Source organism: Sinocyclocheilus rhinocerous, unplaced genomic scaffold (genome assembly GCF_001515625.1).
Source record: "Sinocyclocheilus rhinocerous isolate Xijiao unplaced genomic scaffold, SAMN03320098_v1.1 scaffold1411, whole genome shotgun sequence".
NCBI classification, from domain to species: Eukaryota; Metazoa; Chordata; class Actinopteri; order Cypriniformes; family Cyprinidae; genus Sinocyclocheilus; species Sinocyclocheilus rhinocerous.
In genome coordinates, this window is record NW_015653601.1 from 80194 (window position 1) to 92767 (window position 12574).

Genomic DNA, 12574 nt, shown 5'->3' on the forward strand with positions numbered 1-12574 from the left:
TGTGAGCTTAAAGGGTTAGTTCACCCAAAAATGAAAATTAGGCTGTGTTTTACTCACCCCCGAGGCATCCTAGGTGTATATGACTTTCTTCTTTCAGATGAATCCACTCGGAGTTATTAAAAATTGTCTTTGAACTTTCAAGTTGTTTAATGCCACTCAGCGGGTGTTGCATTGCTTCAGATGTTTACCCTATTATTAAAGATGTTCAATGCATTGAATTTTCTATCCATACTGATGTATATTTATTCTAGCCTATTGGTCTAAAACAAAATGCGTCTGCAGATGTTTCATTTATGCAGTGCTAAAACCTAATGCCTAGGATTTCCAACACTTTCCTGTATTCTGCTCCATTTATTATACAAAGTGGAATAATGTACATCCAGCCAGGAAATGAAGAGTTCTCAAATTACCCTAAATTGGTTTATTAAATGGCGGCCCATAAATTTTACTCCCCCACATATTAATACTGTTTTTACCAGAACAATTTTAGTAGTCAGTAGCTGTAATAAACATTTTGATATTCAGAAGTTTCATGTTGCCTTAGTCACGCACGGTAATCAGCAAATGCCAAAATGTTGTTTTTCATGTTCACTAGTATAAAAGTGTTCCGTCTTTAATTGTAAACAAATGTTTTGTCGTTTATTGTCTCTTACTAACACATTTATCTAATATTTTTAGATGGAATTGCCCTCTGATCAGGTTCTGACTTTTCTAAAGTCTTCAACGGGTCTGAAGAGAGCAAAGAGAGGTTGGGTTATTCCTCCATTCAATGTACCTGAGAATAGCAGAGGTCCGTTCCCAATGAAGCTGGTCCAGGTGAGTGGAAATCATGAAAGGACTGTTCAGAATTAGACGGATGAGAGAGGTTTGTTTGTCATTGACTTTGTTCTCTTGTTGCTTTCTGTGTTTAGATAAAGTCCGACTATGCCCTGGAAACTCGAATGCAATACAGCATCACAGGTGAAGGGGCAAATCAGGACCCAAAGGGAATTTTCACTGTTGAAAGATTATCAGGGAATCTCTATGTGACTCAGCCACTCGACAGAGAAAAAAAAGCTTCATACAGAGTAAGTTGATTTTTAGTCTCTTAAACATTTAAAATCAACATTTAGTTCATGGTGTATTTAAGCATTGATCACTCTTGATTCTTTGAAACTGTCCTCTTTTCATCAGATTTATTTTCATGTGTTTGCATGAGACCTTGCATTTTAAATTTGTATATCTACTAAAGATGAAGTCAGTTTTCTTGCATATCAGTGTCTCAAAGCTAATAGACATGGACTAAAATACTTTAAAGAAACTCATTCAGTATTTGCCCCTTAACATGCCCAAATTTATTCTCATTTCTTTAGCTTATAGCTCATGCTACAGCACTTGATGTGATTAATGTAGCAGAAAAACCAATGGAAATTGTCATCAATGTGATCGACCAAAATGATAATAAGCCTGTGTTTACTCAAAATCCTTTTAATGGATATGTTCATGAAGCTGCTGGAAAAGGTAGGTGTATGGTGCAGTTTCTCAATAAAATAGCTTTTAGCTATTTTTTTCTCTTCAAATGCCTCTGCAGCTTTTACCACCTAATTAGTCTTTATTCCCTCACCAAAGATTATGAGTTTATGACGGTCACAGCCACTGATGCAGATGACCCAGATACGAACAACGGTATAGTCAGCTATGCAATTGTCAGCCAAGAGCCACAATTTCCAAAACCGAACATGTTTGATATCAACATTTTATCTGGAACCATTCGTGTGCGAGAACCAGACATGGACAGAGAGGTGAGAAGTGACATTTGATGAATCTCAAAGTGGTGATAAAATGACTTAATGTAAACGAACTCATCAGTTATCTTCCTTTTCAGCAATGGCCCAGATATACTTTGTTAATTGTGGCTGCTGACACGGAAGGAGATGGTTTGGCAGCCACTGGCACAGCTGTTATTACAATTACTGACAGCAATGATAACCCACCACAGTTTGAGCAAACTTTGGTAATGTATATTTATGTATTCAGAGTGTTTTACTATACCATTTATAGGTGTTTGAACTCCTTAATACTTAATGCATACCCTACATCTCCTTATTTTAGCACACCGTATCCGTTCCAGAAAATAAAGTAGGGGCTGTAGTGGCTAAACTTGCAGTTACTGATGGAGATGAAGTTGGATCACCTGCCTGGTCAACCAAGTATCGTATTATTAGTGGTGACAAGGGTGGGTTTTTCAATGTCAGTACTGGACCCAGCCAGCTGGAGGGCATCATCACCACTGTAAAGGTACTGTGTGATGCTCATATGTTTGTCCAGTGAATTAATTGTGATGACATACCTTAGTAAAAGATGCTTTCTTTTCTATTTAGCCCCTGGACTTTGAGAAGACCAAGCAATACGTTCTGTCTGTGATTGTTGAGAACGATGATCCTTTTATTGGTTCTTTGCCCACTTCCACTGCCACAGTCACGGTGAATGTAGAAGATGTGAATGAGCCTCCCGTGTTTAATACAAAGGAGAAGGTTATTTTCAAATCTGAAGATTCACCAGTTGATACTGAATTGGTTGCTTATACAGCCACTGATCCAGACACTGGAAAATCACAGAAGATAACGTAAGTAATATAAAAAAATTGTTTTTAATTGTTTCCTTTTCTGACTGATTTCTCTAGAGGCTACCAGGTCTTATAGTGAATAAAAATCCAATAAATATAATAGCACTGATAGTATATCAGCATTGATATACTGTTCATAAATTCAGACTTTTTTTTTTAATTATTTAATCTAGAGCTGTGCAATTAATCAAAATACGGTTTCGATTTCGGCCTCCCAACGATTATGAAAATACAATAATCGAGAAAACTATTATTGTGCCCCATTCCGCTTTTGCTCCTCCATTAAAAGCCCAATTTCACGTGCAAATCCGTAAAATCATGTAACCGTGACTTTCGCAAAATGGGACGTGCTTGATTTATCAAAGTTGATTCGATTTATTAATGTTTTTAAAAGCACGAAAGAGCACTTGCGCTGTTCCTCAGGAGGCTTTCTGTGCATGCGCGCGGATGGAACAGAATACGGATGTGTAAAGTCAACTTTTAGCTTAAGGTGCGCACCTAAACGGTCAAATACATGCAAAAATGTGTCAAAATGCGGCGCTTGGTGATTATTCTCACAAACCCTCGTCGGTTATGTAGTATATCAACGTAAACAGTTGAGAATGAAAATACGTGTGTAACAATAAATCGGATCCGTGCGGCTCTTAAAGTGACAGCAGGCTATATTCCTGCTGCTGACTGTGTGCTTAATATTAATTAAACATCAAAAGACAGACAAAATCACTCACTGCTCTTGACTGAAGGACTTATTCTGCTGTGGTATTGAGAATTGTGAAATTTCGCTGGTCTCTCGAATGTAGATGCCATAGCAACATTATTTACAGAAAATATATATTTGAGATATATCTATCTTTAAACAAATCACTTGTATAAAGTTTTGGGCATGTGGTCCACTTATAATCGTGTTAAATAATCGAGATTACAATATTGACCAAAAATAATCGGGATTATGATTTGTGCCATAATCGAGCAGCCCTCATTTAAATCTGTTTTTTTCTAATTAAGGTTTGAACACATTGAAGACTTTAAAGCATCTGGCTGTCCCTTACCCTAGCCTCACTTCACTAGTATAATTACTGAGAACCACCTTAGCAACTGTCTAGCAGCTACCTAGCAAGGCCTATATCCCGCCCACTATCAGATTTCTTCCACCCAGCCTTCAAACCACAGCATTTCTGTATATACTTTCAACTTCAAATTTGTAAACCTTCAGGCAAGACTGGTCAAACCAACATTAAATTGTTGTTGATGAACATTTGTAGTTTTAACCTGTTTTTTTTGTTTGTTTTTTTTTCTTCCCCTTTCTAGGTATAAAATGGGTGATGATGATGCTGGCTGGCTACGTGTGTCTCCAGAGACGGGAGTGATTAAAGTCAGGAACCTTATGGATAGAGAATCTGTTTATGTCAAAGATGGCAAATACAGAGCTATCATTTTGGCCGTGGATGATGATGGTGATTTGTTTTTCTCGGTAGAAGGAATTCTTGCAGCATAGCCTTTTTCTAATATGTTTGTGCTTGTGTGCAGCAACATCTCCAGCGACTGGCACAGGAACCCTGATAATTGAATTGGAGAATGTAAATGACAACGCTCCTATTATTAATGAAAGGAATATAGAAATTTGTAATCGTGGATCAGCCCCAGTTCTTCTCTCTATAACGGACAAAGATGGACCTCCTTTTGGTGCACCCTTTAGCGTTGAGGCCCAAGGAGAAACCAGTAAAAACTGGTCCACCTCGATGAATGACACATGTGAGCAATTACAAATGTTTTAAGAAATTCAACTCATTCTTTCACATTAAAACGGCTGGATGTTTGATAGTGGCTACACGTCTAACTATTACAATGTGCCCATTTTAGCAACTGGTGTTTTTCTGCAACTCAAGTCAACATTGGAGCAAGGGGACTACAATGTAGTCCTGAGAGTTTATGATCAACATAGGCTGCATCAGGACAGCTTAATTCAAGCAACTGTGTGTGACTGCACAGGAGATGAAGTCCATTGTACTGACAAAACGTTAGCGGGGATGCCACTATCTGGAGTTCTTGGGATCCTGGGAGCAATCTTGGCTCTGCTGCGTATGTAGTTTCTTTCATGCGTTATTATGTGTCCTGACTCCTGGCAGTCAAATCAAATGAGGCTAAAGAAATGAATTGTAGCTGGTTTAGTTGGTTGTCATAGTCAATGCAGTGGGCATACAGTTACTGTGTGCTGTCTATACTGCTCATTTTAGCAAATGTAGTTGGTCTCCCAGGTGTTGTGTGCATACAGATGGTTGGTGTATATAAACTACACTGCAGAAATGGAGTCATATGCTAGTATGCTATTCCAAACATATTCAATGTTTGAACTGAACTCCTTCCTTAAGATCAAGAGCAGTCTGCTTTTCTGTCTTTGTTCCATTGTTTATTCCTTATTACTACTGATTTTTCTTTAAAGTTTGCTATTGTAAGTTATGTTGTGTTCTTTGTACCACAGTGCTCGTTCTTCTTCTGCTTTTGTTCCTGAGGAGGAAAAGCAGTACCAAAAAAGAACCCCTCCTTCCTGAAGATGATGTAAGAGACGACATCTACTATTATGATGAGGAAGGCGGTGGAGAAGACGATCAGGTTGGTTGTAATTTATCAGGTTTTTTATGGCTGAATTCATAATGTTTGGTGAAATTTGAAACTAAATATTGACAGTCAAGCATCCTGTTATTTGGTGTTACTTGATTCTTTTATTGCAGGAAAATCTTGCCTGCAGCACTCGAGCATCATGTACAACACTGTCTTTTTGCTTAATTTTTGCAGTATAAGCATTTCTGAAGCTTTGTGAACTATTTGGTATGGAGTTCCTTGGTCCGTAACCAGGCATAGCTATCTTATAAATATGCTTTGTGGTTTGGTTTCCATGTAAATGTAACATTCAGATGTCAATGGTCCGAACCTGTGTGCAGTTACATTTGTAGTGGGTGGGGGGGGGGGTGTGACTTGAGACTATATGCTGACATTCTGCATGCTTTGTGGTATATGCTGACCTTCTGCATGCTTTGTAGTAGTTAGTTTCCTCTTTGCAGTTCTTTCATATCAAACACCCTCTCTGCACAGGATTTTGATTTGAGTGTGTTGCATTGTGGCTTGGACAACAGACCTGAAGTGTTCCGAAATGATGTGGCGCCCACTTTCCTGTCAGCACCTCAGTATAGACCACGACCAGCCAATCCTGAGGACATTGGGACATTCATTGCTGATGTAAGTGATCTGTTACTGTCTTAAAGGATTAGTTCACCTCCAGAATAAAAATTTCCCAATAATTTACTCACCCCCATGTCATCCAAGATGTTCATGTCCTTCTTCCTTCAGTCAAAAAGAAATTAAGGTTTTTGAGGAAAACATTCCAGGATTTTTCTGGAAAAAATCCTGGAATGTTTTCTTCAAAAACCTTAAATTGAGTAAATTATCAGAATTTTTATTCTGGAAGTGAACTAATACTTTAAAGTCTGTTTCATATATCTTTTTATAACGAGATGTATGTATGGCAATAACACAACTCTTTGTACCACAGAATTTGAAGGCTGCGGATAACGATCCCACAGCACCCCCATACGACTCCCTCCTGGTGTTTGACTATGAAGGAGCAGGCTCCGATGCGGGTTCAATCAGCTCCCTCAACTCTTCCAGCTCAGGACAGGACCAAGACTATGACTTCCTCAATGAGTGGGGCCCACGCTTTAAGAAGCTGGCAGACATGTTTGGAGGAGGAGAGGATTAAGATTTAATTTATTTTTTTTCCCTCTGCGCAAGAGGCACATTGATGGTTGAAAAGTGCAAAAATATGAGACAATTTTATACTTCAATTTAAGTTCTGGTGAATTCCATACTATGTTTAAAGTTGGAACTGGAATAATAGCACTGTTCATGCATCAGCATAAACAAAGGTTCTTTGACTTGAAGTGTTTTCTTTTTATGGGAGCAGTCTTAGGAGGGACTTGCCTTTTTTTCCCTCTCTCTCTCCTCATCCCCTCTTTAAATGAAGCCTCCCAACTGAAAAGACGTTCAATATTTGCTCGGTAGGTAAAAAGCTATAATACGGCTTAAGATGTTTGTCCAAAGCTGTTTTCCTGTATATTTTATGTAATGCTTTTTGAAAAATGAGCATTCTTTCAACATTTTGCTACTTTTAATTAACTTTGGCATTAAAGATTGCTCTAAAGCATGAATGATACTGTAAATATACCATTTTTGAAAAGCACTGATTTTTCAAAAACTTGACTTTTTTTTTTTTTTTTGTATAGTTATGATTTAGGCATTGTTTTACACTGCATATTTTATTAAACAAATTACTTTTACTCTTTGTTTACAAGTGTTCGGTCTACAGCACATCTTACACTATACTCAAACATGGAATCTTAGTTTAACGTTATTTTGTTCATTTTTGAGTCCGACTGTGGTAACTTTATTTTACAGTGACCTTGTTATATACAGTATATATTACATATACTTACTATAGCAAGAACAGTAAATGATGCATATGAGAGCAACTAATCCTAACTCTACAGTGAGTACATGCTTTAAAATTACAATTACTCTGTAATTATGCTGCAAAAAGGATACCAGATAAGATGTAACTAAAACTATATCGAACAAGAATAACAGAGCAGGATTCCAATTTTAGTGGTTGTTGATTGGAGCGAGAGAAGCAAGTTTTGCGTACTGAAATGGAGGTATTTGAATTTGGTATTTTCTGCAGCATAGCCTTGTAGAGCTAGTTACTGTGTTCTCTTCAAAGAACTCTTCTCTTACAAGGCAGTGTAACTTCATTTCAGTCTCACTATACCTGTATACAGTTGTCAGAATTATTGCCCCCCTTGGTAAATATATGCAAAGAAGGCTGTGAAAATTAATCCGCATTGTTTATCCTTTTGATTTTACATTTAAATTCACAAAAATCCATCCTTTCATTGAATTAAAACAATTGAAAGTGGTGAGGAAATTATGAAATGTTTTTTTTAGCACACCAGTGACTAGGAACATCAAATTATCCAGTCATGGCTTTTTCACAGGAGTACAAATATGAGGCAACAAAAAGGCCAAATTCCCTTAATCATCCATCACAAATGAGTAAAAACAAAGAATATAGGTCTGATATGCAGCAAAAGATTGTTGAGCTTTACAACTAGAGATGTTACGAATCTGCCTGTTAGAGAATGTGTCTATATTGTCTTAATCCAAGGCAAGGAGAACCGTCTCCAAGAATCACAACCGGAGAATCACAACCAAGGAATGTACTGAACTATTCGCCTACAGTGAGTGGCCTGTGTGAAACTATGATGCCTTGACCACCAGCTTGGTCAAGATTTTAAACATGAAAATGCAATGCTATATTTTAATGTGCAGAGGGGGAAAAAAGTAGTTTAGAGTGTCATTTGAAACAATTTTCACTTAGAAATTGATAGTACATTTCAAAAATAATTACAAGATGAGAAGTGTTTAATTAATCATGACATTACATGCCATACAATCTCTTTCTTCCAAGGAACAACAAAAGGGCATGTTAGTGACCTTGCATCAAAGAAAATCGTTTGTGTTTGGAACAACATGAGAATGAGAAAATTATGACAGTATTTAAATATTTGGGAAATAATGATCCCTTTAACAAGCTTTAAAAAACACTATAAAGCCTAAAAAATAGAAACGTGTATCAACAGAAGAAAAATAGAAACAGAGAAAAATATCACACTTGATGCACATGTGAGTACACTAGATGGCGATGTCGGATACAGGTGTAGACTTTCCTTTTTAATTAAATGTCTAGAATCTCTTCAGAGCATTTAGTTTATGGTTCTTTCAAATAAATAACGCTTCTATTAAGCTAGTAGTGCAGTATTTCGGTGTATTTCAGTCATGGTATCCACTCAAAGCATTTGTAAACTTCACTCCTCCTGTAGTTGTGCATTAACATGTCACTGGCATTTATCAACAACATTCCATTATTACAATACATACTACAATAAGTCCTATCCTCCATTTCTGTCAAATTGAGATGTTGCAAAAGTCATGATGACTCTTCCAGTAAGTGAATATATGTGCAGCTGATGTGGGAATTTTGAGAGAGTAACCATGTCAGCACTGACTGAACAGAGAGCTGATTGAGAAATACAAGGCTTTATTTACAAATTTATATAACAAAATATAATGAATGGATGGATAACCCACACAAAAATTAATATTTGTTTCCAGTTGTATTTGCAATTTTGAACGGAATTAAAATATTTGCTATACATTATTTTAGCATTTTAAATTAAAATGTTTGAAATAAAATGGGGATCCGTTGCGGAAGGAATTGGTGATCGAATAGGGAATAGTAATTATTTTGAAACAAATAAAGAAACCCATTCAGAAGTGGAGTAGGTTGTACAGTAGGTTACTTTGTGCTTGACATTAATTAAAAGGTTCAGGGATGTTGCATTTGTTAATTTGTAACAAATATGAGAAGGTTATATGAGCAATATCACTCTCGTACTAGAGCGATACCGGCTCTATATCAGCATGGCTGTGATTAGGCCAGAGGCACGAGGCCGCAGGCAATCACAGCCGCTGATATAGAGCCGGTATCGCTCTAGTATGAGAGTGATATTGCGTTTATACAACAGTTCGACGGAACATGTGTGTAATTAAACAAGAAACAACGGAGTGCCAAATAAAACCCTCTTTTGTGCGGAACTACTTCCTTCCGCCACGGATTCAAAGCTCAAGTTGACAGTTAAACATGCGTCACTTTTAGAATTCGTATCAAGGGCATGTGCTGCTTCAGTTAGGTATAGTGAGAAATAATGAGGTTATAAGAGAGAGACAATGCGGCAAGACGTGCATCCAAATGAGAGAGAGAGAAAGAGACCGCGAAGCTAGAGGTTTCTTCTTATATTAACTAACGTACTCTACGATTAGCTCAGTGAATAATTAAAAAAAAAACATAGACCCGGCTAGAACAAGCGGAGTGATACAAAATTGTGAAAGGGCGTTCCTGTAGCGATAGCAGTACAATAGCCTATCTCACGGTTCTCAACCAATCAGATTTGAGAACCAGAACGAACTGTTGTATAAAAAAGGTTGAGACACAGCACAGAAAATAGAATTAATATATGTTAAAATAAATGTGTTACAAGACTTTCTTGTCACCCCTATGCAGCTGAAAATTTTAACATATTATGGAGTCTTTAAATGTAATTTAATTTTTACATTGAAATTAAGATTTTAGACATTTCAGTGAGGCATTTATGTTGTTGGGACGGGACAGAACAATATCATGAAGTGAAATAAACAACAAATGAGAAAGAAAGATAAACTATAAGATAAACTCCAACTTATTTAAATTAGCCTGAGAAATGTAACAAGTCATCTACGCCTCCTGATTCAATTATTATTTATATCTATTAATTCAAAATATTTATTTACTTTTTCGTTTGTTTGTTTAGGCTAGTTATTTATTCATTTAAGCATTAAATGATTCGCCACATTTTAAGCACTGAACCCTAATATTTTCACTCCAACATGTTGGCTACTGTAGCTTAAATGTCTAAAATAAGTTTGATCTAAAAGCTATTGTCTGTTTCTCAACGAGCTGTCTAATAGAAAGTGTGCGTGAAAAGAAAAGAAAAGATACTCACTGGGGAAACATGTTTCATCAAAACAAAGTTTTGTTTTAATCGCACGTATGCACCTGTTTGCTGCGGAATATCGGCACAAACATGGTACATGGTTCCGCCCTCTTACACTTGTTCTTTCATTCTGATTGGTTGAGCAATATGTCTATGATAATTTCCGTCTAGCCTGCACCCGACTCTCTCTTCTCTACTCGAGAATGTGGCGCAAAGACCACCTCCAAGCATCAGCTATTTATTCAACACACCATCTCCCACTCAAAACTCTTGCTCGTGCAGGCCTGCTAGTGTTAGTCAGATATCAACAGTAATTTCCTTTAAAAGACCCAAGATACGATGCCAAGGTGTTTCTTGGTGAAGAAACAGCTTACTAACAAGAAGCCTGACTATGGTGAGTTGGATTCAAAAAAACACGGTAAGTTTTACGTTTCTCGTTTATCTAGCTTGTTAATGGTTGTGCAAGCTGTTTGTTCCGTAGCCGAATGCCACAGATCTCTATTTGTTTGATATTTTGATTATTATTATTTTATTTTATCATATTGGATTTTGTTTCGATATTTGCATCGTAGTAATATTAAGAACATATATTGGAATTTTAAGTGCAGTTTTAATATAAATACATTTGATACTAATTTAATAAATGCTATATATATATATATATATATATAGCATTTATTAAATTAGTATTAAATGTATTTATATTAAAACTGCAGTTTGTTAATGTGAATAACTGGAGGGGAAGAATAAATTATTTGCATTATAAATTAATATCATTCAGACTTTACAAATTAGTACATATTTGGAAATCATACAGTTTTTACAAAATAGTTAATATGGGCATGACTTTTAAAATGCTTATAAATGGTGCAGAAACCTTAAGATTTATAATATCTTAATACTAAATACTAAATATTGTAGAAACTTAATTTTCTGTAAAGTTGCTTTGCAAACGATTTGTATCGTGAAAAGCGCTATACAAATAAACTTGAATTGAATATTATTATTTCCCTGATTAAGACTTTTTAAACAGTACAAATTTTACATATAGTCTTTCAATTAATATGAGATCATACAAATGCCATTCATGATTATCATACACAAATAATAATAATAAAAAACAATGTTTCAGATGTACAGTAGTATAGCCTGTCACTGCTTGAAATGTTTCAACTTCTTCATGATAGGCCTGCATGATCAGCTACAGATGTTCATGATGAGTAGATAATGAGAAACGAATGAAGACTGAGAATAGATATCACAAACGCGCCTGGAGTTTAGCAGGTGCACAATCTCTCACAAAAGAGGGACTCTTTTGTGTTAGCCCTTACTTTGGGGTTTGAAAAGTCCTAGATTAGAAAAGCTGAAGAGGGATATACAGTAGTGTTCCTTAAGGATGCTTTTACCTTGCAGTGCCTGAAAAATCTATGGGTTTGTTCTCTACTATTGGCCCACTCATAACATCTTTACCAAAAGTATATCTTAGAGGAAAATCGAAAATGAGAACCAGTGGATTAGACCCAAGTAATTATGCGAGATAGTCCTTGTCTCTCTCTCTCTCTCTCTCTCTCTCTTTCGTGTTTTGACAGAAGACAGAATTGTCTTGGGGAACCCACTGCAAAATTAGCTCAACTAAATAGAACTTGCATTTTGTTTTACAAAGTCTTAGCAAATATATATATATATATTTTTTTTTTTTACATTCTCTCTCTCTCTCTCTGCTAGTGTTTATTGGTCAATAAAATGTGTCCATAATGTGTCCATGGGAACATATCTATTACCAATTTTGGTGTTTTGACAGAAGACAGAATTGTCTTGGGGAACCCACTGCAAAATTAGCTCAACTAAATAGAACTTGCATTTTGTTTTACAAAGTCTTAGCAAATATATATATATATATTTTTTTTTTTTTTACATTCTCTCTCTCTCTCTCTGCTAGTGTTTATTGGTCAATAAAATGTGTCCATAATGTGTCCATGGGAACATATCTATTACCAATTCATAAACTTTCTCCTTTATATGTAGTAATCCATTTATGGTCTGATTTGCCCGGAAAAGTAAACATTGTGGCTCTATGGTGCTATGAGAACACAGTTCTGTTCATTTGATTCGTCAGACAAACCCAACACAGTACACAATATAATTATATTCTCATCTCAAACATAAATGTATCAAGCTGATTTTAAGTGTATTATTTTCATATTTTCCATAAAGCAGCTTTGCCGGTTTTTCAATATACCATTAGCTCAGTCAATAGCGTGAGTTTGGGCAGGACTAATTGTTTAATTTTTATTTATGTTTTATTTAAATATATATATATATATATATA

At 36.0% G+C, this 12574-nt stretch overlaps 2 protein-coding genes across 2 annotated transcripts in view; both read left to right on the forward strand.

Annotated features, from left to right (window-relative positions):
* LOC107716503 (B-cadherin-like) overlaps positions 1-6870 on the forward strand; it is a 15809-nt gene extending 8939 nt beyond the window's left edge. Inside the window, exons 4-16 of the mRNA XM_016522982.1 lie at positions 679-816; positions 912-1067; positions 1353-1500; positions 1609-1781; positions 1865-1993; positions 2092-2277; positions 2361-2605; positions 3914-4059; positions 4133-4357; positions 4466-4684; positions 5085-5215; positions 5696-5839; positions 6153-6870. Coding sequence (XP_016378468.1) covers positions 679-816; positions 912-1067; positions 1353-1500; positions 1609-1781; positions 1865-1993; positions 2092-2277; positions 2361-2605; positions 3914-4059; positions 4133-4357; positions 4466-4684; positions 5085-5215; positions 5696-5839; positions 6153-6359 — 2247 coding nt within the window. The 3' untranslated portion in view covers positions 6360-6870. The remainder of the gene's footprint in view (positions 1-678; positions 817-911; positions 1068-1352; positions 1501-1608; positions 1782-1864; positions 1994-2091; positions 2278-2360; positions 2606-3913; positions 4060-4132; positions 4358-4465; positions 4685-5084; positions 5216-5695; positions 5840-6152) is intronic.
* A 3564-nt stretch (positions 6871-10434) lies between these two features.
* Positions 10435-12574, forward strand: part of LOC107716505 (zinc finger protein SNAI2-like) — a 4888-nt gene continuing 2748 nt past the window's right edge. Inside the window, exon 1 of the mRNA XM_016522983.1 lies at positions 10435-10663. Coding sequence (XP_016378469.1) covers positions 10585-10663 — 79 coding nt within the window. The 5' untranslated portion in view covers positions 10435-10584. The remainder of the gene's footprint in view (positions 10664-12574) is intronic.